This window comes from Anser anser (genome assembly GCF_964211835.1).
Source record: "Anser anser genome assembly, chromosome: 2".
Classification (NCBI taxonomy): domain Eukaryota; kingdom Metazoa; phylum Chordata; class Aves; order Anseriformes; family Anatidae; genus Anser; species Anser anser.
In genome coordinates this window covers 5,115,063-5,142,327 of record NC_139721.1, presented here as the reverse complement: position 1 = coordinate 5,142,327, position 27,265 = coordinate 5,115,063, and the positions used below count along the sequence as shown (strand labels likewise).

At 40.6% G+C, this 27,265-nt stretch overlaps 1 protein-coding gene across 1 annotated transcript in view; it reads right to left on the bottom strand.

The window, feature by feature from the left end:
- Window positions 1-390: 390 nt before the first annotated feature.
- The window catches only part of KCNK9 (potassium two pore domain channel subfamily K member 9), a 101,832-nt gene continuing 74,957 nt past the window's right edge, over window positions 391-27,265 (bottom strand). Inside the window, exon 2 of the mRNA XM_083827072.1 lies at window positions 391-14,998. Coding sequence (XP_083683198.1) covers window positions 14,157-14,998 — 842 coding nt within the window. The 3' untranslated portion in view covers window positions 391-14,156. The remainder of the gene's footprint in view (window positions 14,999-27,265) is intronic.

Genomic DNA, 27,265 nt, shown 5'->3' with positions numbered 1-27,265 from the left:
ATGTAGCTTTCTTTTTTTCCTAAAAAAAAAAACAACAAAAAAAACAACTTTATATAAATATAACGGAACTAAAAATATTTCCTTCTCCTAGGTATAAATGTTTTGGTTTCTGCTTAATTGGGTATTGCTTTGTCCTGGGAGAGTGAGAAAGCACAACAGGGAAGAGCTCATTTACCTTTTTTGTACTGCTCATTATTTTGTACACTTCCAGTACAATTCCCTCATTTGTCCCCTTTCAAAAGTCACTGCTTTTACAACGGGCAAACTGAACTGAAGACATTGCCTTAGGTAAGAAAGATGCAGTGATTTGGTCACAGCATGGTTACAGACACAAACGCATTTCCAGCGACTGAAATATTTTGTTTGCTGTCAACCAGTTGATGTGTACTGAGCAGACTCTTGCATTTTGCTGCAGGATGCTTAATTTCTTTCCTCCTCTGAGACAGGACCTAGGCACATGGCAACAGCAATACCTTGAGCAATCAAGCATCTGTGACTTTGATTTAGATTTATAAAGATATTTATATGCCTATAGATGAAATATCTGGCTTACTTTTCTGCAAGTTTTTATTTTTACTTTTTTTTTTTCCCAGATATTTTTTTTCCACATATCTAACTTTCCTCTGTTTTTTTAAGAAAAGCTCAGTGCACAAGCTCTTCTTCAAATTCTCCTGTACATGCCTCTGCATTACCTGGGTCCCTTTTAAAATGTGGTCTTCAAGTCTATATTATTGATTGCTCAATTAATTACTCTAAAAGGCTTTTTTTTTTTCTTGCAAAAGGGGTGGACGGGGTTCAACAACTCTTTGGCTTGTCTTTGTATGTTGGATAAATTGAGATGATAGAATATGCTGGCAAATACCACTCCGAAAACAAAGTTGTTGATCCTAATTGCTAACAGAGATGTTATCTGATGCAGCACAGAAAATGCATGTGCAATTGCTCAGTTATATTTATCTCTATTGTTAAAGTGGTTGTTCTCCTTTCTGTGCCATGGGAACTCATCTTCACCATCACAAAATGAAGTCTTTATGAACATTTTTCATTGTTGCTTTAACATAGGCCAGCACTTTTATAAAACTGTGTACCATCCCACAGGATATGTTGGCCCTGTTTATTCATTTCTAAGTGAGCCTCATACACAGCAAGAACAGATGAAGGCAATTATGACCATCTAGTCTACAGATTAAGGCTATGATGACCACTTAGTCTCACCCTCTGTGTAATACAGACCAGTGACTTCTACCAAGTACTTTCTGCATCAAGGCAGTGGTTTCTTCCCGTGAGAGAGCACAAGGTAGTTAGTTTCTGTTCTATCACTGCATGCCATGGCAAATTCAGTTCAACCAGTTGTTTTGATGGTTAAATATGCTCACTGCTCATATGGACATTTTATTTCATTGAGGCAGCTGGAAGGTGACATAAAAACCTACAGCATTTGTTACTGAACTGTTTGGATCAGCTTTTGGCCATAATATCGTCAAGACAAAAAAAAAAAAAAAAAAAAAAGGAAAACAAAAGCAAAAAAAAGAAAAAAAAAGGAGAAGAAAAAGAAGAAGAAGAGTAAGAATGGATCATTCCTGCTGGTGGTAAGATTTTTATTAAATGTGAAATATTAGCTCTGGAAACTTAAAATTCTTCCTTGAGCTGCAGTGGGCAAAAATCACAACATAAGGACAATGTGATGTCCTGTACCTGACATCACTTGAGACTTACCTGGATGGGAACAACAGTAAAAGTTGCCCAAAGCTCCATGCCAAATGAGAAATCATGGCAGTGCCACACAGCGACAGGCGCCATCTAAAATCAGCACTGAGACTCACTTCTCATCCTTTTCTAGGAAGCATTAGATTAATAACTTTGAGTGCAACTTTGGTCTGTCCACGTCAGGGGAAACTGCACCGTTGACTTTTGTATCCCAGGATCTTTCCTTTAAGCTCCACAAAGATGAGGTGGATTTTCAACAGCTAGTTCCAGTCCAACATACACTGACACTGGTCTTACAAGTGCTTCCTTAAGCACTTTCCTTTTGTTCATTCTGCACTGTAATCTTTTGGGCACAGCACAGTTGGATATTCGATGAAGGTTCATACTTCACTCTGCACGTACTTTTGTCAAAAAAGCTTTTATTGCAATGCAAAATATCTTCTGTATATGACATCTTTCTTCCCCCAACCCCCTTAAATTTAATGAGTAATCCTTTCTGGGTTTGTACATTGTGATTCTTGTGTGTATGTATGAATATATATACATATCTATATATCTATCAATCTATAGATATTATATTAATACAATCATATATAAATCTGGACCTATATCATTTTATATATATACACATAGCACTAGATATGTGTGTGTGTGCATATACATATATACACATTATATATACACTATATGCACATATATGCACACACATACATATTGTATAATCATAAACATCTGTTGGTTGTCAAGGGACTTTTCTTTAACAAAATAGGTTCCATCAGTGGATTTTACTTCTGTAGTGCAATTTTACAGGAAGTTAACATTTCCACATTCAATATAAAAGAAACAATATACATTTGAAAACGTGCCATAGGATTTTTAATGAAAAAATTAGAAAAGTGCATTATTTTACAACACTACAGTAAATGATTCTTTTTTTTTTTCTCTGTAAAGACATTGTAAAATATATACAGGGTTGCTTAGTGCATTCATTACAAAAGAAAGATGCAATCCCTTGCATAAATTACATATTGTACAGGGGTTCGCTGTCTACTTGGACTTGTAAACATTTGTGTGATACAGTTTTCATTCTTTATATAAGCTGCAATACATCTTATTTTCATTTGACTGTTGTTGCATTCTAACTCCAGTACGGCATTCTAAGGCCATGTGTGAAGGCATCCTCTCCCGTTATGGAGAAGGCCAGAAAAAGAAATGAAAACACAAAAACGTCTTTAATTTGGTTCTCTGTAATCAAGTTATCACTGATTTAACAAATCACATCTTGATGCTTATGACCTGCTCTTTCTCCTTTGCTAGGACCAGCTCAACAACTGTATTGAAGTTAGAGGTCTGAAATGAGCAGAGAAAACTGCTTCCAGGAGGTAAATTCTCAGTGCAGTCCACAGCCAAGCAGCCAAAGTGCTCCTCTTTCTAGAAGACCACGCTCCTAATGATCTGTGTGCTGCACAGAAAATGTATCACCAGGACAGAAATTTGGAGTGTTTTGCTCTATCTCAGGCTGTTGAGGGCCTTTAGAATGCCGTCAATATACCATCGGTAAGTCCGCATATGCACATTCAAAGAAGTACAAAAATGCACCAAAAAGTGTCAAGAGATCCAAAAGAGACATAGCATCAACACACACTCACAAACACACACATACACACACGCTTCTGTCTGAGCAGGAAGGCTCAGTCTCCAAAGTAGGAATCACAATTTAATTTCAACATGTATGTGTGTTTGGAAGAAATCCAAGAATTTCCATATAAACTCCTTAGGTCCCAAATTGAACACTTTTGTCCCTGTTTCTCATAGATGAACAGTTTGTTGAAGAAATTGCACCTTGAAGAGACAGTATCCACATTCTTTTGGCCTACTGGAAACAACTTTTAAGCCCCCCTCCCATTCCCCATTGACCTATCCAGCTCCAAATAATTTCCTTTACCATTATATCACTAGGATCAGAAGTTTTAGTCAATACTCCTCAATGGCAACAAACAGCCACACAAATCTTAACAAGTCAAGGGAAGAGGAAAAAGAAAACATTTTTTTCCTTCCACAGTTCACTCCTGACCTTGCAGAAAAGTAACAGCTGGATTATTGGTTGTATAGCATATTATAAGAAATTTATATTCTGTAAAAGAAATACAGATTAGGTTTGCATTGTAAAAAATGATACAGTCTCTCATCGTTTCTGCTTATTAGCTTGTTAAAAAGGTTAGTAGTAGACAGGACTCTTTCTGGAACGTATACTAGTTCTTTTTTCATACAGGGTTCAACCCAAGAGTACTGACACCCAAACTAACTTTGGGTGGACTAACCAAATTTGTTAATAGTAAAGACTAAAAGAGAGGTTCCCAGAGTGGTACCGAGGAAATGACTTAATAAAGCCTACTGCTAGAGCAGCCGAGTCTCAACCCTCTTGTAACTTGGACATTTGGATCTCCATCTTGTTATGCAGTCAGCGTATATATCCTCCAGTATCTGCATAATATTCCTGCACTGACAACTTACACAGAAATTATATGACACAATGTAAATGCAGCTGAACAGTCAAAAAGGAGGTAAACTGGCAAGAGGAGATCACTGAGTTGTGTTGAGCATACCAGCAAGTGGTGACCACACCAGACTCTGTAGCTCTAATCTTCATAGGAGAATAGAAACAGCACAGTATCAACAATGAAATTTCCCACTGCTGCCTCTGACTGCAGTATGGAAGTGAAAAGATATGCTAAGAAGGAGCAGTGTGATAACCATCTTTGCTAGAAAATATATGTGACAGGAATTCTACAACGAAAAGAGTAGGCACATGGAAAGAGATGTCACTAAAAAACAACTGGGGCTGAGATGCCGAAGAATGTGAAAGGAGTGTCCAGTGAAAACAAAAAAGAAATCACAACTAACTGGGCATTTTTAAAAGGATCTCACATATATGTCTTCAATCCTCTGTTCCCTTAGCGAATCCTTTGGCAAAACTGCAGCTTCCCAGGGCAACCAGAAGAATGTTCCAGTAGCCCTGATCACAATGAATAGCTGTAAGCTGCCCAACAGACCCATTTGGATGACTTGCAAAGAGAAGATATGAGATGTGCCCACGTCACTGTTCAGAAAGGGCTCTCAGAAGAACAAATCAGAGAGATTAAAGAAGTGTACTAAATCCCTTAGAGGAAACACTAGAAGAAATGGCTACGGAGCTATCTGAAAGCTCTGCCACCAACACAACAGAAACTCTGGCTTCTTAGTGACGTTGAGAAGATTTGATTTCATTTCCTCTAACAGGTGTAGTGCCTCAAGAGAAGTCACATTATACCTATACAAATGACTGCTCTGAGTCATTTATTGAAATCCAAGCTCAAACGAGGAGGAAAAAAAAAAAAAAAAAGATTAAAAGATGCCTCCTCCTATTTTTCAAAGTACAGATTGCTTGAGTGTTATTTTTCCCCCTGTTTACAGAATGTTGCAACACATTTTTCTAAGTTGAACACAAAACAATGAAACCCACCATGCACTAGTTTCATGGTCCTAGACAGACCCTTGCTTATAAATCTTTGCAACTCACCTGTGAAGGGGGTAAGCAGTATTATTCATATTTTATAAAAGAAAGGCAGATGGCCCTAGTCTTGGTTTCCAAGAAGAATGCTGCTCTGAGCTCTTGCCCAGTGTGTAAGCTAGAAATGAATCCTGTCCTTCTTCACCCTCACCCAGCGAACAGGCAGAAATCGACTCTGTTACTCTGCTTTCTGTAACCTTGCTCAGACAGGGGTTGGGAGAAGGATATGCCATAGCATCAGCTCCCTCATCAATCCAGCTTGCGATGGAGAAGCTCAGCTGTACCTTCTCCATTCCGCTGGTGGTCCAGACATGTTTGCACATACATCCAGCAACCCATCCCTGTGCTCTTCCCTGCCTTGCTGCCAACTTTGGGCTCTCTCTTCAAAGCATAATCCTTCCCAGACAGCACAGCTGAGACCCTTTGGCCGTGCTCCAAAGGGTACCAGAACCATGCTCCATCCTGAAATACAGCCCCTTACAGCCCACCTGGGTCATGCCATCTCTCTAAGACACACCACTGGTTCTTTTCTCTACAAGACAAAAATCAAGCTCAAAGACATTTAAGCACCTATTTAGTTCAGTGGGAACTGAGGGCCTAACTCCATATATTAGATCTGAGCTAAAATCCTTTTCCCAGATACTTCCAGTCAACATGCCAAGATGATGTTTGTCAGTAGGACAACGTGGCATGACCTCCGTGTCAGCAGTGCCACTACTAAGCAGGCCTTTTGGAAATCATTTTGTAGACTTCAGATTTCAGACTCTGGGAGGCCAAAATCCTTTACACACTGTACTTCAGCTAATCTAATTAAATAGTGTTATCAAATTAATTAGCGTCTTAACAATAATTATGATTAAGGAGCTGCATACCAGTGCTGTAGGGAGAGAGAGTGAGCAGTAAGGAATTACCATTATTTCTCTAAAGGTCAATTTTGATTATGTTTGGACACGAAGGAACTGTCCAAACACAGTCAATACAAAAAGGCTTCTTTGCTGTACCATGACCTCCCAAACCCAGCTGGAGCAGCTTAGCATTTCCCACACATTTCTACAAAACAGCTCTGGGATATAATATCACAGATGGGCAAGGAGACCCCAGTCCAAGCCTTTCTGAGCAGTACAGATTTGCCACAGGCAATAGGGAGGATGGTGCAATTGATCTCTTCCAGGAACAGGAGAGGGAAAAGGCTCTAGAAGACACAATTTTCACTGCTCCCTGTTCAACATCAACATCAGTAATGTGGTCTCACTAATGACAATCCACTCCACCATGACCCTGTTATGCTTCATCCTTCCCACATCTCCTGCGACTCCTGCCTGGGAGGATGATGGCAGATGGATAGCAAACAGGCTACACCCAGAAGACCCATGGCTTGTCCTTAATTTGAAACCACACCACAGACCTTACCAATGATCTACAGACAATGAGTAAACCACTGTGTCTCTTTGCATGCTCAAATCATCTGTGCTTTCTGCTAGTGCCCAGGCCTTCCCCTAGACAAACTCCCGAATTCTCCTCCCAGGCCAGTACGTTGCATCCCAGTTAGGGTACAAGTAGATTTCACCCATGCAGGTTTGTGCGCTTTATGTTTCCTATTTGATTCCCCGCATATTGTTTTTAATCAATCTGTAGATTTCTTTTGTCAGTAGTAATTAGAGTGGAACATTTCCTTCCCCAGGGTGCAGTTCTGTAGCATAATGCTTTTCATTAATACATGATAGGGGAAAGTACAGAATGTGGTGATCTTGGGTTTGAGCATACGTTTACGAAATGGCAAGCTAATGAGTTAATGTCTGGGTAGAGAACGGGGAGGGCGTATGGAGAAAGCCGGAGGGCCACTGTCTGTGCAATGGATCTTTCTTCTAGCCTCAAGTGTAGTGCTCTGGATAGAGCAATTACTGCAAGCTGTTCCACAGACCAGATAAACGATGAATCAAAGCCAGGCTAGTGGTATCAGAACTCATGCATGAGGAAGATGCATTATAGAGCATAGTTTCAATTATTATATTTGCTAGCTTCACTTGTGAATTAGCCAGCTATGATAAATGTTATCATGCTGCTGTTTGCTCTGCATTTCTCAAAGTGAACTAAAACATGACAGAGCTTGGAACTGTGAATATTAATTACCAATAAAATTGCGGCATTAATCTCTCTTTTCTCTCTTTTTTCTTTTCTTTCCTTCTGATGTATTGTATTAATATATGGCAGCAATCCTTACATGGTCAGAAAGTAAGGTGAGGGAAGGCTCTGGGATATTTCTTAATTGCAATATTCACAAAAGGAGAGAAAATTGAAGGCTGAAGGCCCCAGAGATAATATTTCCAGCCTAAAATTAGCAGGCAGCTTTGGTTGCCTGGATTCCATAAAGGAAAACACAGTCACAGAAGTTATACATGTTGACTGCTGTCTTCAGGTCTTTCTACTCTCACCATTAAGTTTAGGAAAAATTGTTCACAGCAAGCACTAGTTGAAGATACAGATATCATATCTTAAGAGTTAAATAAAGGCTCACATTCTAATTTCAGTGGTGTGTAAATCTGGACTCATTGTATTGCACCCAAATCAGTTAGGTTACCATACTGGAAAAGTGCATGAGAAAAAATTACCCCTAAGCACTTTGATTTCTCTGTAGTTTACCATTTCACGGCAATATAAAGCCACCAACTTCAGAGGATAGTCCAGCAAAGGTCAGGTCAGCAGCTACAACATCCACCAAGGACATGAGCAAACCCAACCATCATGCATTTACCATGTCTGCATTCTCCAGTGTGCACAAGGAGCAACTTTGTGGAGCTCCCAGTGTAAAGAAGATGCAAATGCTGAAAGCTCCTTAATTTAAAGCTTCATGTTGGACTTTCCCCCAAAGGAATACCGCTGTGTACATGTACATGACTTGGAAATTTGTGCAAAGAACAATACTGTTTGACTGAGAATCAATCAGAAGGGTTGCAGAAGCCCCTTAGGGGAAAAGCAAAAACTGAGAACAATCACTGAAAATTTTCCAAAGAAATTAAAGACTTAGGGCCAGTCTGAATAAGTTTAGCTTTTGTACAGCTTCTGCTAGCTTCAGAGAAGGTTCTGCCACTACAGACTCTAGAGTAGCAAAGAGTTTGCTTACATCCCACTGAGCCCTTCTTGCGCTTAGGAGCACCAGTATAACAAAATAGCATCACTAGCAAAATATATCACAGGGATCAGCACTGCTCACGATGGGCTGGCTGAATAATATCTTGGTTTCAACAAAGACAGCAGCAAAAACTTAACTGGAGAATCAAGAGCACCATGAATCTCATCAGCAGTAACCACTGAAATACTGTCAGTGCAGGACTGCACAACACCTTTAAATCAAATATATCTCCAAGGGGTGTGCAGGAGTGAAGACACCTCCACAGAGCCCGATTTCATTGTCCTGAACACTTCTCTGTGATCACCCAAAGCAGCACATCAGCTCTCCAGTTCCTGACACGCTCAGATATGGGTAACAGGTGTGGTGAGGTGTCAATAAGATAATTGTTGACAGTTATCAACAGTTATCAGTTGTTGATAACTTGATAATGCTCAGGCTAATAAGGCTAAGCATAAACCATATCTGAGCAGAGAGCATCTCCCAGACTAATTCTACCCAGATAAAAGCTCTACAGTCTTCAGTATCACCTCACTGTGATTTCAACTGGAAATAACATTAAGTACTCTTCCTGTTGAGAACATTTTATTTTTTTTGCCTTGCTACTACTTGGGTGAAAGTTCTCTGCCATGTTCATTATCTACATCTTAAATAATTGCAAACTGCATTTTGGCAAAGGCTCCCATCAGTTTTCATGGCTATAATTCAGTCTCTGAGCTCAGATTAACTAGCGTAAGAGTCCCAGAGTGCCTTCCATCTGTAATCAATTTCTCTGTGTCCAATGTCATTATTCTATTTATTTTTATTTTGGTGCATCATTATGATGTCTAATCCTTTTCATACGGTTTATCTTGCTGAAGTTCCCAAAATAAAGTTTGATATTAAAGTTAGATGACAGGCAGGCTGGTTAGAAAGGCAATATTTCTTTTTGAATTCTGTGAGCATTATGCACTTCTAGTTGATGAAAGTAGTAGTGGTGTGATTCTCATTGTAATTTGTGCAATATTCCAGTCAATAATAGTGTCTTGTTGAAATATGCATTAAAAAGTCCATAACATTACTGTAATGGACACACTCCAACACGTCTCTCTGGTCTGGCTTCCTCATAAAGATTTTAAATGACTGTCTTAATTGGATCCTAATATTAACAGGAATATTACATAAAGCTAAATGAGGACATAAACTTCAACAGAAAGCTACTTCCACCCAAGCCCCTGCCCTCTGGTCGGCACACACCAAATCATTCCGGAACATTTCCCTTCTCCATCCTGGTTCCACTGACCGCTTTTTTTAAAGCTTTTAGCAACAAATGAGTCCTTTTTCCACATCAAAAACCTTCATATTTGTCAGAGAAAACATGAAATTACCTTGCTCAAGTTGAATTTGCAATAATCTTGATTATTTCCCTGGCATTTCTTCGATCGAAGCATAGGAAGCTAATGAAACCACCTACATTACAGTAGACATTACAGTAGATTAACTTAGTCACTTCCCTCTTTTTATTTTATTTTTTAAAATGTTGTTCATGTTGTCCTAATAAGCTATTACAGAGGAGTCCAAACTGAGGTCTATTGCTGAGGATCACTGTCCATCTTCTCCATTCATTAACAACCAGGAATTTATTTGGAATCCTTCATCCAGACATCATCATGTAACATCCAGACACCCCTTCCAAAGATGTCCCCTTCATTCTTGTAAAGCACAAATATGTACAAAGTTCTGGCAAAGCAGCCCCAGTTAGATCAGTGGTGATTTTCCTTATGCAGTAATGAAGAGCAAGAAGAGTTGTGCCTGTATGGCTCTATTGTTTCCTCTTTCGTTTCCATATCACAGCATGCTCAGTCAAAGCTGTTTTGGTGCTTCACTGATCAAACTGATTTTTTCCTTTGATGATAATATGAAATATGATAGGATAATGGGGTTGTTATATAATCAAAGTCGACAGCAGGGAGCTAAATTTGTGTTGTTTTGATGAACAGCACATTAGTGTGACATAAATAGATTAATCTGATTTATTATTATTATTTCGAATGCTTAATAATAGGGGAAATGAGACTCTGGGGAATGAGAGTGCATCACAAAGTGATAGCAAAAGTCTCTGTGCTATGGAAACATAGGTTAGGTGTCTTGGATATTAGAATGTATTGTCATAAGTGGCACCACTACTACCTGCTTCAATCTCAATATTTCAAGAAAATAGCTGTATTTCGAAAGAGTTAGTAGAAAGCAAGAAAAGCCGTTCTTAAAGAACTAATATCTTAAGTAGAATAAAATAGTAATGTACCAAAGAAAATATGCCGTGAAAAGTGGCATTGTAAGAAGAAAGTTGGTAGGGCAATAAGTAGCCAGAGATGGAGCAGATAAAAATCAGCTCAACTTTCACCGGCTGATTTTACATGTTTTAGTGAAAAGCTGAGGTTAACCTTGGAGAAAAGCTACTCTTTCAAGATACTGAATGTTCCAGTTACAAACAGCTCAAGTCAATATTCGTGCATCAGTCAAGAACCACAAAAACAACAAGAAAGAAGCATTTTCAGCATATTTTGCTTGGTTTACTGATATGTGCGCACAAGAGTTCTTGTATTTGTGGCTGCTCACAAACAAAAGTCCTGCAGGAGCTCATACAAGCATATGGAGGCCTGCAAAGGAAATGTCTTGCCAATTTAAAATCTTATGTGCACCAAAAATATAGACGGGACAGAATGTGAGTTCTACAGGCAGAAGGTAAAAATAAATTAAATTAAAAATATTTCTAAATCCTAAGGAAGGCAGATATATTTTCCAAAATGCTTTCCAACATACAAAGTCCCTACATCCTTTAGACTCAGAAGTATCACTACAAACATTTACTCTGGCTCCATCATATCAACACATGTAGATTTCTTCAACCAAATCCATAAACTTTGACTAAGCTAAACTGGAGTTTTTAGAAAGCCATTGAGTTTTAATGCAAAGATTATGTGGCAGACAACCTATGACCCCCTAGGTAAGTTGCTCCCCCAGTTAAAATACCCCCTGTGCTAAAATTTACCCTTTGTTTAACTTCATTTATGGTTCCAGAGGGGAAATTAAGTAACAAATCAACTAGAACATGTAACAGCTTTTAATTTCTGGAGTTCATCAAGATTTATAGAACATTCAAAATTATTTTATATGCAGCAGAAATAGAATTTTCCTCTTTTCTTAAAAAAAAAAAAAAGCTAACCAATGCTTTTTAAAATGCAACTTTGTTTTTCACAAAACTGTTCAAAGTTTTGACTCAAAGTCCTGTTACAAAAGTTCATTTTTAATAGGCAGATAGAATTTCACCCTCCTGAAATCTGCAAAATCCCAGATTTTTTCTGCTTTACCCCAGTCTCAAATATACTCAGCACTTGTACATGATACAGACATGTACATATTTTTTCTTATCTCCTTAGCAGGAAAAAAACCCTACAATTATTTGCAGTCCTGGGATGCCATCAGCAATAGCACTATGAAAGTGAATTTTGACACCACGGTGAACCCTATGGGCCACCCTCCAGAAATCAGTTTCTAGGTAGCTTTCACAAGGGTTGTTTAATACCTCCTGAAACTGCTTTTCTATGTATGCTTGCTTCAACAGTTTTGCCATCAGCATTTGCCTTAGGATATGGTAACAGCAGCACATCATTAATGCACCCAGCTTGCTCTCCAACTATGCTGAAGGATGTTATACCCACATATTAGGCTGGAAAAGTCCATCTCATCTATCCTCGTTAAGAATTACAAGTTAATTTTTCACTCATTTTAACGGAGTTTTGCATGCCACAGCAATTTAAAATCCAAAAAGTTGTTGCATAGGGAAGTCAAAGTTATGGATCCTTGCTTTTCATTTACTCGTTGAAATAAAAATATCAAAACTAGGGAGAACATGAAGATATTTGATATAGCTAGTAATTTAAAGTCAGGGAGAACAGAGAAGGAAGGACATTCCTTCTTTCTCCCTATTAATGCTCTTAATAGATGCCTCTTTGATAGTATATCAACATCCATCAGCACACAGAGCTTAGAGCTGGGGTTTATGTGAAAACAGACCATCTACTCAAAAATATACATTAAAAAAGGAGGATTATTGCTTTTACAATGAAAGCACAAAATGGTAGAATCAGCAGGAAGTGACTAGTGCCAAATAAAGATAGGTTTTGTATGGTGAATTAACATGGAAGGCAATTTAAAAGATAGGATTAAATCAGAGACAATGGTGCAGGTTTATAAAACTCCCAGTCCTACCCCCATCAAATCAAAGATAAATCTCCCAAAGCACTAAATCTCATGTAATCATTGCAAATTCCTATTGTCTTAAAAGGGAGCTGGATTAGGCCTCTAATTTGGTTCTGTAAAGTCTGTTTGGTCCGGATGAACAACCGAGCAAAGGACAATTTCCAAGGAACAACTCTACAACTTGGTCTCAGCATTGTCTACTACAGCTTGCCAATGCAATCACTCCCAATGTTACCCTCTAAACACTGGAGTAAAACTGCTTTTGACCATTACTGCGAAATGCATTTTGCCTTTCTGCCTAGCAAAAAAGCAATATCACATCTAATCTCACAAGTTCCCAGTGAGCCAAACACAAGATACTGTCCCTTGAATTCTTCCTGAGACCAACAAAGGCTTTCCATTATTTACAAATCAAAAGCATTTAGAGACAATCATCTTTATTTTTTTTTATTTAAAACAAGGAATGCCCTGTCACTATTATATAAGAAAAAATATACATCCACCTATTTATACCCATCCTAATCCAAGCATTCAAAAAAAAATATAATTCCTATTCATGCAGATAATTGCTGCACAATAAAATAATAATAAAATAATAATAATATTTTTATAAATAAAATAAAAACAACAAAATACACTCTCTAGTTCCAACAATTCTCCCAATTGCTCTTAAAAAAAAATTCCACTTGCAAATTGTTGGAACAGTTTCAAATGATGAAAGTAAATATAGCTAAATCAACAGGATTACTTGCTTTTGATTATTAATTCCATTGCTAGTTTTTCTTGTGTTTTTATTATGCATACCAGTTTTACAAAGTGCATGCTTTATTTTATTTTTTTTAAATTTTGAACTGGCAAGCTAAAATGATCCATCGTTTCCTGCCTTTTTGTAATGTTAATACAATCTAAAACCTAGCATTAAAAAAAGTTATCATGATACACCTGGTATATTGACTGCTTATGGCGCATGCTTGTCTTGGCAAAAAAGGAAACAAATTGGCTCCCCTCCCCACCTCCCCGTTCTTTTTGGAAGCAATCTAAAAAGTTAAAAGCAGGCTGGAACACAATTGCCTCAAGGGAAAAAAAAATAATACCTGATGCTTTAATTTTGTCACATGGCACTAGTTGTGGAATTGCACGCGCACACACCCACCCACACGCACCCAACACGCACGCAAGCACGCACGCTGCAACCTGCTCGTGAGGAAAATAGTTTATTAGGTCAGGAGTGCCAGTGGCACATGAAGGCTCCCAGCTGTGTGTGCAACTTTGGATTTGGTACCAACTTCACGTCACCTTGAATCCTCTGACATCCACCGAGGGGGTAATGTAAGGCATACTTTGCTGGAACAGTAATAATCCATGCTTCATGCTCAAGAGCTGAGTCTCAGAGGAGGACTGGCTTTCTCTACTCCCTTCGGCCTCGCTCCGTCTCACTCAAGGAAAACAACAAAACAAAAAAAACACAACAAAACAAAACAACAGAGAAGAACTGGGGAAAACAAGGAAAGCAAAAGAAGACAAATCACTTTAAATGGACTTTCGCCTTCTCATCAGCCTGTGGTTATCTGTAAAGCTGTGCAACCCAGGTGAGATGGAGCTGACAGGAGATGGGAAAAGGCTGTTTTTTAATGTGCTTGGCGAGATCTCCTCTATCTTGTAAGAGATGGAGTGAAAGTACTGGGGGTTCAGCTTCGAGCTGAACGAATTTTGGTGGGACACCACCCGGCTGGTGTACTCGTGGGACCTGTAACACATGCAGGAGCAAACTGACTGAAGGTCTGTTACTTCGGCCTTGTACCGCGGCCGACCATGCTGGGAGTCCTCTTGGATGTGGATAATCATGCTGTTGCGGTTCCCTGCCAGGGATGCCCGTTCCTCGGCATCCCGCCTCTCGTCCTCGCTGTTCATGGTTAAGAACCTGAGAACAACCAGATTTAGAAATGCCCCAATGACTGTCAACCCCACTAGAATGTACATAAAGCTAAAAGCCACGTAGAGAGGCTTCTTTTGAAGGGCCCCTTTGGTCTGCAGGGCCACATAGTCTCCAAAACCTATCGTAGTCAATGTTATAAAGCAGTAATAGTAAGCATGGAAAAAGCTCCATTCCTCATACTGGGAAAAGGCTGCTGCTCCAATGCAGAGTGTCCCCATGCAGGAGAAGAAACCCACAGTGACCATGTTTTCCATGGAGACCTCAGTGCTCCTCATCCCACAGCACTTTTTGATGCGTTTCAAGAGGTACTTGACGAAGGTGTTCATGCGCTCGCCCAAGCTCTGGAACATGACGAGTGTCAGTGGGATCCCCAGGACAGCGTAGAACATGCAAAAGGCCTTCCCTGCATCCGTTCCTGGGGCAGCATGTCCGTAACCTGGCAGGGGGAACGAAAAGACAGGAGAGTCAGCAAGGCAGGTGGTTACCACAGCTCCCTTTCCACACAGGCCACGTGAATCGCGGTGATTCTCAAGTTGCGGCCAGATCCAAGGCTCCAATAGCTACAAGGACATCGCAGTCACAGGATCTTCCAATCTCCTTGCTCACATCCTGTATTTGAAGGAAATATGACAAAACAACTGAGTTGTACACACAGGACTGAGAAAAACAAAAGAACGAGCAATCCATATTACTTCAAATAGCCACAAACTCCTAAACATTGCTTTCATATGCTGAAGAAATTTCATGTCCATCCTGCATCACTTGAGGTAGTGGAAACTTTAGAAATAGGTCGCCTCCTCCACAACATTTTTGAGAGGAGTTGGTGTAGCCCTGTCCCAAAACCAGAGTACACCAATGGCATCTAAATTCTGTGTCTGCTGGCAACAAGGAGTTAACAACGTCCACAGAAACACTGATGAATGGAAGTCTTTTTAAAATTGTCTTTTTTACAGAATAAACCTTTCCCATAGGCACCCTTCTAAAGGCCACTCACTGCTGGAACACCATGGGATTTTAGGGGTTTAATACCTGCTGTAACTTTAATTACTGAAGAGTAAGGAACTTACCAGCTTCTCTTACAGTTTTACAGCTTTTTCAGCCAGTCTGGGAAAGACACTTTTGCCACGGTGCTAAACTAATCCAGGACAAAGGATGTAGCATGTTTCATAGCATAGCTTACAGAAAGTAAAATCACAGCTAAACCTTCATTCTAAATCAAACAAGTGTAGGGGTTTCTATTTCAAAATGTTAATTTCAATTTTTCACATGACACTGCTTTAGAAATCTACATTTCTTACAGCTAAGATTGCAAGCGACAGTACCAAAGTCTCCAAAATAGGATGTCTGCAAGTCACCCGGCCATGGTATGCATTCACCGTGTGGGTAGCATTATCTAGGCTCCCCTTAAAGTCGAAGAATAGAAATCTTCACTTCCCAAGTGCAGTACACCTCATCTACACCTAGATATCTAAAACAGGTCACTAAGTTATTCTCAGGAGCCACATATTTCTCTGCAGTGATTATAACAGAAATCTCAGGACTGACCTCAGTTCAAGATTCATATGCATAAATCTAGGTATCTATGTGTGTGCTAGGTGTCCAAGCTCCCTTTATAGTCAAAAAAGATTTAATGAAAACAGGCAGTAGTGAGTTATTTAACTGCCATTCCAGCATCTGTCTACCTTATGTTGAGCTGAAATGACAGTACTGACTGCTCCATTGACTATTTACTAGGTCCCCGTTAGACTGACTAGGTATCTGCTGACTACAGAAGAATTTAGACATCTACTGCACAGGTAGACAACTACATGGAAACAGCCAAATGTGGGCACCTTAGTCACGAGTAGAGCTTCACCTTCAGTGACCAGCATCAATTCAAGGTGCCTGCACTGTAGACACTGAAGGCTTAAATCCAGGTAGAGGCATCTAACTTCGTTTGAGACCCCTGAGTTCGCAGGATATTTATATAGGGCTAGTGAAGGAAACGCAGGACATACAGCAGTCCCACGCCACTATAGATCAGAAGCTGGAGGCCAGACTTCACCTGAGATACTGCTGTGCCAGACCAGGTGAGCTTGACCACTCTGTGAAGACCATTCCCCTCATGCTGCCCCAGCTCTGCACATCACTGCTAGGCTCAGGTTATGGACCTGCTGATCTGAAGCTGCCAAATCCTTTTTTTGAACCCCCTTGACACTATCTACCTCCGCAACCTCCTGCAGCAACAGATTCCAGAAGTGCACTCTCTTCTGTGTAAGAAAGTATTTTTAATTTTAAGCAGATCTCCTGGTTTCAGCTAGTGCTCCATTGCCCCAGGGCCTGACGACTTCAGCTAACCCCAGCTGTATCCCTGACCTCAGTTTTCGCCTGTCTGAAGATGAGGTGCAGAGACCAGAACTCCACAAAACCCTCAGGACATGGGCACACCACAAAGTCCACAGTTTTGCTAGAACACCAGACAACCTTCAAAAAGAAAAGCAACAACAAGACAAAGAAAATAAGATGAATGAACCAGCAAGAATGCCCTCCAAAAAACTGTACTTACTTCCTAAGCTCAGATGCTAGTTGTTGGCAAATGGATAGGATGTAAGCACTGGTTTGAAAAGGAAATACATAAATCAAAAAAGAAAGTTATTTTCAGGTTACAAAATAAATACATTCGCCTGTTCTATTGAGGAAGGTACCCTGTTTATTACAAAAAAAAAAAAAAAAAAAAAAAAAGCAGTTTCCAAATAACCTGCAAGGGGAAGTGTCTTCCATAGACTGATGCTGGATTTGTTCCACCTGACTGTCCCTCAATAAAGGCTATAATTGCCTCTCATTACTAAGATCAGCTTTTGAACTACAGGGGTGTTAATTAAACCAGGGACATCTTCCCATTTTATAGCTTTAGTTACAGCTGATAAAGAGAAGGAAAGTTTCAGAAAATGTGATTTTCCAGATGGTTACAGAGATGGCAGTTGGTGGAAACAGCTTTCACTTTGGGTTCTAAAGAAAAGGGCTGGGGTGAAAAAAGACTTCTTTTGATATCATTATATCCCTCTTACTAAAGATATCCACAGAGACAGTTTAGGGAGATTATAAAACATTAATATTATATGCTTAGACACTATCTCACAATTGAATTTCTAAGATTCGTCACAGACTTTGTAATTAACTCAAACTCAGTTCTCATGAGATAGGACTATACTCATATCCCTGTTTTACAGATAGCAAAGCGCAGACACAGGCAGGCTATAATTTTTCTCTAATTCACATAAGTAGACAAAAAATCCAGAAATTCAGATTTCTATTCTGCCCTGTGTCATACTCAGTTACCACAATATCAGGTACATGCCTTTTACCATATTTTGACCATGAAGCTGGGGAATAGAAAGAACTTTATTCATAAAGCTGGAATAAGACCTTGCAAATAGATTCCTGTATAGGGAACCAGACAAATACATCTCTCCAGTGCAATGCAGCTTTATGGAGTAGTCACCTTAGTCATTGCCTTCAGCAATCTAAAATGAAGGGTTTCAAAATACACAAAAGACAGAGTAAATTCTCCTTTAATTTAGCCATACAAAATCTGTCCAGTAATACACAGAACAATATATGAAAAGCAAGCTCCACCAGTGCATGCTCTCTGAAATTCAGTAAATCTCGAATTTAAAACAAAACACTGTCTTCTTAACATCAGAAAGGACCTCTGGGAAAAATGAGAAGGTCAATAATTGCCAGAGGAAGAGGGGCACAGAGAACTATTAAGCCTGGAAAATAGCCCTCCACAGTGCATAAGGTCAGCCTCCAAGTAGTTGGGTTTTACTTGTGTCAAGGAAAGGCAGAAGCAAAAGTAACTGCTTTGGTAGCAGACTTCAGCCTCCAAAATTCAGCCTAACTTCCTCCACACAAATGCCACTGCCCTTTGCCAGAGTATAAAAAGAAGGCTCCATATGAACCGTAACAAATGCAAGACTTAAAGAGAAGTACAGAGGTTAAACATGACATTGGTATTTCTCACTCTTTGGTGACTAAGAAGAAAGACCAAAGAGAAGTCCTTTAAAAGTAGGTAAAGAAAATGCATCCCCTAGCAAGCCAAGAGGTTGAGATAACAGGAAGAAATATATATGTAGAGCTTTAAATTGAGTCACCCCTAGGTAAACACTACCTATACTACTCTAGTACACTACCCAGTTTGCTCAGGTCCCACGATACACTACTATGACCACAGCAGGCAGATTTGTCTAGTATTCAATGAGATACCATTTGAATGGTCAATGACAGTCTAAATAACTTTCACCTTGATTGGAAATGATGTCATGAATAGTCTCGTTCTCTTTTAATATCTCTCTCGGTTCCTTTGACTTTCAAGACAGAACTCATCTGGTTTGGCATGAAGGATAGTTTGGCATGAAGAAATGTCATGCCTCAGAGTGTTATTCCAATTCTGGAGTACAGAGAGTCGAAGGGTCAGAGCATGGAGGCTCTGCCTTCTTTTCCAGACCTTGAATGTTGCGAGTATATGTGACATTTCCCCCCAGTATTCGAGTACCCAGCTTCATCTTCAGGTGCTCAGGGAGTTCCTAAGCCAGATACGGTTTCACTGGTTTTAGTAATGCATAATGGATTTCTCTCCCATGAGCTTGGGCATTCCCCCTTGAACCCGTATAAACTTTCAGCACCTGCAGCACCCTGTAGCAAGAAGGTCCATACATTAACCATATCTTCTTTAAAAAATCACCATCACTTCTTTATTTTGAACTTCTCTCCCACTACTATCACTTGAAGCCCCATCTCCTCTATGGAAGAGACCAGGAACAGTCATTCCCCACTAACCTTTGTGCCACTCATGATTTTATGGACATTCTCAACACAAATGCCATGCCTTGCTAGCTTGCGCTCAGGCACTAAGCAAATATCTCTGGCACTGTACAGCCTCATGTGGGCTGACCAGCTTGCTAAGATCTACATCAGTGATCTTTGCACCACGCTCAGCTGCAGGGTATAGACAGGCCCCTAAAGTCTGTCTTGTCCTCCAACACAAATTCTCTTAAATAATACTTTTCTTCTAGAGCAAAAAGGGTCTGCATAAACAACGCCACGCTATTGCAGTGATCCGGACTAACTAGAATAAGGAAATATATAACAAAGATAAAGCATTACTGGGAAAAATCCTGAATATTTTCAGTGTGTTGCATTTACACAGTATCCATGTCTAAGACTGCAAAGCGATTCCTATGGTGGAAAATTAACTGGGAAAAGGGATGGATTCCAGTACCAACCCATGATTATCCACTCTGTTAAATCAGCACAGTTCCCATCATGGCTTTAGCCTGGACCAACCATCACTGTCCAGGCAATGCCCATACCTGGTCTACCCATGGAGGTTAACTCTAAGCAGGGACCACCGCAGCCAAGTACCACTCTGAGGCTGTAGGGGTGTTCAGCTCTTCCTGGCATTCTCCATGCCATCAGGTCTATATGTCTTAAATCTTGAAGCAACACTGTGTTCTTCGTGAGGGACATTTTATTTCTTTTAGGAGTAGATTTCTCCGTTCGTTCATCTACACATCATTCATCCCCATGACAGACATTTGGGCCTGGTTGTCTTTATCAACAGCCTCCAGAAAGAAATGAACTACTCCATCGCCATGACTCAATCCTTTCTTACTCATGCTGGCAGCAACTCTGGACGTGAGATAACAAAAAGAGGATAATGGCACCTGTTCCTCAGATGGGCAAGCACAATTCAGATGAAAACATCTTCCTGATGTCACACGTTCACTTCGTAAGTTCGTCTACATCAGGGAAACTACCGCAGAAAAGAGTCTGGCTCTTTGCTGGATTTGGTGCTTGTGCTTTCAGTGGGGAGAAGAAGCAAGACTGTCTTCATGCTACGGTAGGGATTGGGGAGATAATTCATCTAACTAACTGGTACCTACCGGTATTTCATTTTCTAGGACCAAAACATTCTCCTGCAAGGAAATTGAGAGCAAATCACTGATGCTGGTGTACCTGGATGAAAGTAGCTGTATTACAAACACCATCCTCCTGGCACATAATCACCGCTGTCTGCTCCCTCTTCTTTCTCCCACATGTCTGGGCTCTCCCTGAATCCTGCTGCATTTCTCCCTGAACATCTCCAGGATCCCCTTTCTCTCCCTTTTCAGTCAATGTCACTGCAGCACATCACCTACATAATCTCTTTTACTTTTGCACGGCATTCCCCTTCCATCCTGCCTAAAAGACAGTCTCTGAAGTTAGGTCAAAGCGTAATGCATGGCTCCCTACAGGTACACAGGCCAGCATGGGATGATATCATCCTATGCTGCAAAGATATGGACATCGTGTGGGAGGAGATAGGACGTGCTAGCCCCAGCTGCAACCTAAAATCTGAAATCCCTTGACAAGGCTGGCACAGCCTTTCACCTCGGCTCACCTCTGTTGTGTTATGACTGCTTCCACATCCTGACTGCAGAGCTAAGGCCATGCCACCTTGGAAGTTACACATACTATTTTACAGTGCATCAAGTCCTACTGAAGATCTATTCTGGGTATCCAAGGACTCAGTAGGTTTCTCTTGTTTTATTCTCCCCATCACAAGCACAGAGGTCTTTTCTTGTCAATCTTGGAAGCAAACTTTCAAAATGTTCAGGGAAAACAGCTTCAAAAGCAGGTCTGAGTGGATAGGCAGGCACACAACACGCACATGCAGTATCCAGCAAGGGAATGAGGAGGAGGAGAAATGTTTTTGCTGTGTGATCTGGTGCCTGGCAGGTCAGGGGGCAGCTGAAGCTGTTCTTTTTGTGGGTGGGAGGCCAGCCCTGACCCATGTACATCATGAGTCAGGACAGACAGCTGCCTCAACATCCCTGAACTCTTGCAGATGTGATGGAGCAATAACTCAGGCCATCAGCTGCGACAGCTTTCTGTATAGTCCTTCTGTGGGTGTAGCTTAGGAGGCAACGTGTTTCTCAGACTACCTTAAATTATAGTGGTCCAAAAGCTGCAATTTAGTTGTGTGAAACACAGCCATGCACTGCCATGCTCACTTTGGATTCAGGGTAGGACTTGGGACTTCAGGGTTGGCGGGGTTGGGCTGGGGATCACACGCTTTGCAGTCAGGCATGTCTTGTAAGAAGGTACCCTTGGTGAAAGGCATTCTCTTGGATTCTTAGGCAAATAATGTGTCCCAGTAAGGTCTCAGTAATGTCACCTCCATGGGACATGTTGGAGAACCGTGTGTCAGAGGTTCTCAGACTCCTTAGACTGGGACTTCTTCCTCCTTTCTTGCCTGGACTCAACCACCAACATGTATATGGGATGACCTCTCCTCTGCCCTGCTGGATGCCTACCTGGGGCAAGGGGGGGAAAATATCTATACACATTATTGGGGCAAAGTAGTTGGAAGTGCTGGTAATTCAGTTGTGTGCCCATCCGAGGTGGTGACCAGGCCATTCCCACTGTCCCCACAGCTGGAGATTTCTGAGGGCTTCTTCGCTTACCCTGGGAAAGCTTTTGTACTCCTCTCAAACCTCATACCCCAAAAGAAGACAGCTCCACCCTCTTCAGAGCTTCTGCCTGCTGGGGAAGCACAGATTTGGTCACAACATTTGGCCCTCTCAGATACCCACTGTGAGAACAGACAAGCCGACAAGTTTAAACCAAGCCATAGGAAACTTTTATTTTTCTAAATAGTTCTGGTTTAATTCTCATTGCTTGATAATGATGAGCTACCTATATCTACTTCTCTGCCCATCTGTCTTTCTTTCCCAATAGCTTTGAAGCTGCTCATCAATTTCCACCACTTACAAGAAGCTGTAATGTGAACTTGATAGTAATCTGTTCTGTTGGGCATGCCATCTGGCCTATCTGTGAATACACACAAAAGGCCCAAAAACCCAACACGCACATATGCAAACTCAGCTGCAATGTGATGAGCTCCTTGTCTGGCCAGTTACAGGAAAGAAGAAGGAGCCGGGGATCCTGTAAAGTGTTGTGAAAAGTAGGGGCATTGGAGAGATCTGGAGAAACTGGATGTCTCCACCATCTTATAAGACAACCTTGTGATGCGATTGATACCTATCTGCCTGCAAGGATAAGGATATAGATAAGGGTTCAAAAAAATCAGGGAATTATATTAGAGTTCACAAGAAACCAGGCTTCACTAGTTCTGGTGCTCAGGAAAAGATAAAACTTGAAAAATGTTGCTTAAAAAAAATGACAAAGTGTTTGAGAGTTCTGCATTTGTTTGGGTTTGATGTTCTTCTTTTTCTTCTGCATGTAAAACTTTTCCTTTTGTATGTGTGTATAAAATTTATACTTTAAAGGGTTTCACTACAAAAAAGTTCAGTGAATGAAAGTGGATATTTTCAATCAGCTACACAAAGCCAACAACAATCTTCCTGCTCATCTGTATGCTGTAGACACAGAAGACCTCATCATCTGAAACCTCCTCATGTTGAACTTGGACAATGTCTACTTTTACTACTTAGACAAGAGCAGAGTAGACTGGCACAGATTTGGCAGTGATTTGTGCCATGCTTCTGGTACACCATTTCCCATCTCCTTCCAAAACCAACAGCAACTCTGTTCTGGATTTCCATCTGGTCAACAGTGGACAGTTCTTCAGACTGCAGCTGAACCTGGCCGGTTTTCTGAGGAAATCAATAGCAGTACATATCGGCAGCCAGGCAGACCAGGAGGAGAGCATTCGTGCATCACAGGGACTCAGAAAGACCGATCAGCCAGTACACTGGATTCTCCTAACAGCAAGAAAAACAAACCTCCAAAGCCAAGGACAGGAAGGTTGACAGTGACTCTTTGGGTTCATATGTCTTGGGAGCTTTGTGGTGAGTACCAACTGATCAGGCACTCTAGAGTTTGCACAACACCAGCTCAGCATAAAACTTTTGTATCTGGACCAGAGTGTGTTTTATATCCATTTGGTGCTGAGATACGTGACTGCACAAAGCCCCGTAGCATTTCTGAGTCAACATTTTCCCACTCAACTCATGCTCTCTAATTCTGACTTCCCCTGCATGCCTTTTCTCCACATCCTTCTCTCCATTTTGTTCTCTGAAACAGTCTGAGCATTGACCTGAGGCTCACATCACATCTAGTCCCAAGACAAATCATGCCCAGAACAAGATCTCAATCCGAACAGAATCGTAGCAACGACTAGGAAGAGACTTATCAGGTCATGTTATCCATTCCCGAGGGCCAGCATATGATTGTTCCCTACAATATGTTCTCCAGGGCTTTGTCCAGTTTTGTTTAAATGATTGAAATAACAGGGTTTCTGCTCTCTCCCTTAGGAAATTATTCCCCTGTCTAACAGATCCAGCTATTAAGGTTGTTGGTTTTTTTTTGATATACAGCCTGTATTTTTCTATGCCATCTTTTATCACAGCATTCTTTTATCGCCCTCATTCCAACACACCCCATTTCTTCCCGTCGTTATTCACTCCTTTACGCTTCTTGGAGACAGTCACAGCTTCATCCCTTAGCCAATACTAGCTATAAACAGAGCTGTTTGGGGCAAGACAGACAACAGATGTTTTACAACATATACCTGGGTTCACATTTTAAACATCTCTTTAGAAGCAGCTCCTTATGTGGTCATTTTACACTTCTTTGAGATCCTTCCTGTTCTCCAGAAACTTTCAAGATCTCAGTGCCAGAGTTGTGTGCAGTCCTGATAGACACAGGACCACAGTAGCACATTTATCAGTTCCCTGGATTGCCAAATGTCCTCTTTGGGCTTGTAAGACTGGCCACTGTCACTGTAACATAATGAGCACCCAACATTGCAAACGTTTCCTGCTGCTGTCATTTCTTTAATCCCAAACCTTCCTTCTATTGCACTTATGTGAGTGCAATACATACCATTTTTCCTTAGTCTCCTGTATAAATGACCTTATTGAGCAATTTTAATTGTTTTCTGTAATGGTGATTTTGGTTGTTCCCAGTTTGTTGGCAATGGTCTGTGAACTCTCCATGAGGGGAGATGGACAAAGGACTCACCACCTGCAGGTTTGGCAGGATGATCCAAACAGCACTCGGGGTCTGGGAAAAAATACATCAGGAAGAAGCACAGGGGGTTATGTCTTAAGAACAGGCCAAAAATGAACAGGTTTCTTCTTCATTTTGTTCTGATGACAGAAAAAGGAGCACGAGAAATTTCTGATTTCTCTCTGTTTAGAGGATTAGTACCTTTCAACCTAAAAACATACCAAGTCTGAGACTTCATGGGGTTAAAAGAGAAGTCTCCTTTCAGACCTGCTGAATGCCTGAGACCTCTCTCGGTCTGACATCGCCAGGGCTTCAGAAGCTGGATCTCAGCAAAAATATGCTGCTAAATAAATGCTTCCCAAGGCCAGAAAGCAGCAGAGCAGCTCAAAACATCAGACACAAATCATCCCTGCCATAGTAATCACCTCCCCGGTACCTGTGATGTCATTATCCACTGCAGCCCACGGAGCTCTGTTTGCAGATCAGCGTGACATCAGTAGCTGTCAGAGCTGGTCTGGTAAAACACAGCGCATCCTGCGAGAGACACGGGGTGGCTCTTAGAGAAGCTGTTCGGCTGTGATTTCACTGCAGCAATTGCATTTTGTCTCTACGACTCTCTTCTCCTCTGTGCAATGAAGAGATGTAGAAGAGCACAGGCAGCCTGCCATGAGTTTGCCTGCCTGCTTTTTTTTTGTCTGTTTTTTTGTTTGTTTTTGTTTTTTATTTTGTGCCATGGCTGCTGCAGGTTGTTCCCACATGGGAGAATAACGGGATATTTTTCAAGCTTTTAGAAAATATTAATAGGCACATGGTACTTTGAGCAGACTGTCCTTTCTGCTATGAAAGAAAGCAGGGGTTCGCCCATGCAAAAGGGCAGCTAAAGGAAGGGTTAGGGATTCCCACCGTGCTCAACTTTGGTCTCCCCCTTGAAAAACATGACAACAAATCTGTTAGGAGACACTACTTCTACTAACATGGATAATGTGATGTAAGCTCTGATCTGGACAAAGTTATACAGATACAAAAGCATTTCTTCCAGGGTAGTTTCTATCCTGGCATAACAGTTGAGCTTGGTGGAACCACCAATTCTTCCCTCTTTGCTTTTCATTTTCTGTCCCTTTGTTCCTGGCCATGGTAAGGAACCAGCCGGATGGACACAAGCTTCCCTGCTTCTAGACCTTCAGAATGACAGACTTCTTTACATCACTTACAGCATTTATTGTACCCTTCTCTGAAAAAAAATAGCTCTCAAACACGTATTCTGACTCTGGCTGGCCGCACTTTTGGCCAAGGCTATTTTCCCTGCAGACACTCTAATTTTCCAGCAGCTTTAGTAGCTGAAAGTTGACTTCAGTGATCTGACAGCCAAAGCAAGTGAAGTCCATCATAATTTCGCCCATTACATCACATACAAAATAAGCAGTGATTCGACTGGATTTATAAACAGATTTCATCAAAGGGATACATGCATTTTTTTTAATGAAAAAAAAAACAACAAACAAAAAACCACATTTTGTTCAAATGCTTTGGTTTGAGCTTATTGTAACCTATGTAAGGTTATTTGATTTTTTTTTCTTATTCCCAAAACAGACTTCTGTTTGAGAATACAAGTAAAAAGAGATGTCTCAATTTTCTTCTACAAATTTTAAGTGTGTTCTTTTGACCAACTTTGAAAAGCTGCAATAACTCAGCCAAAACACTTCTGTGAAGGAAAAAGTAATTCTTATTGACAAAGTATTTTTGGAATATGATACCAAAAAAGTTAATGCTAATATACCTCCCAACTCTACCATTCTATTCTGTTTTCCACTGACCCAGTATTAACTTTGAGGTACATTTATCCTTGCACTTTGAAGATAGAAGGGCTGAGCTAAAACATGAAGGTCAAACTTCTGCAGCATTGTTTGGGTTTGCCTACATGAAGATCTTCTAGATTGCAGTATCAGGGTAATTACTCTGCTGCAGCTATACTGGTCTAACCTAACTTTCTAGGTTGGCACTTTTATATGAAGTCACCTCATCTTTTTTTTTCTTTTATTCTTTCTTTTTTTCTTTCTTTTTTTTTTTTTCCTAATAGCAACATTTATCTCAACTAAGCAAGCACATACCAGGAGTGTAGACTGCTGGACCAAGATGAAAACAGAGCCATTTCTCATGGGATTCTGTCCCAGCCAGCAGAAACTAAGAGCAGTCAGGTGTTTTAGAAACTTGAGACCAAGAGATACCAAACCCAGAACTTGATTTCACATACAAAGAAAATCTCCTTCCTAAACAGATGGAGCTCCACCTCAATTAGGAGTGTTGACTCCAATAATCAAGCTGTAAGGCTGTCCCTAAACTCATTGCTCTTACAGATAAAAGTCTCCCTATTTCCAATCCAAATTTGTTTGTGGTTTGTTCTTGTAAAAATAAAGCCATTAACTTGAACAGCTCTCCTCATAGCTTGTCTTCCCTACTCCCATAGATCAACAGCAGACATATCCCAACAGACTTTTTTCCCCCTAGAATGAGTAAACCAGCCTCTGCTAGTCTGTTGCATTAGACGGTTTCCCCTTCATAGCATTCTCAGTCTATTCAGCTTTAATTCAATTTTCCTGTACACCAAGAACCCGAATTTAGACACAGAAACACAGAAATTCTGTGCTCCGTTTGTGCAGACTTTGATTAGTATTTCATATAATTTTAGATAGATCTTGGAGATAGCACG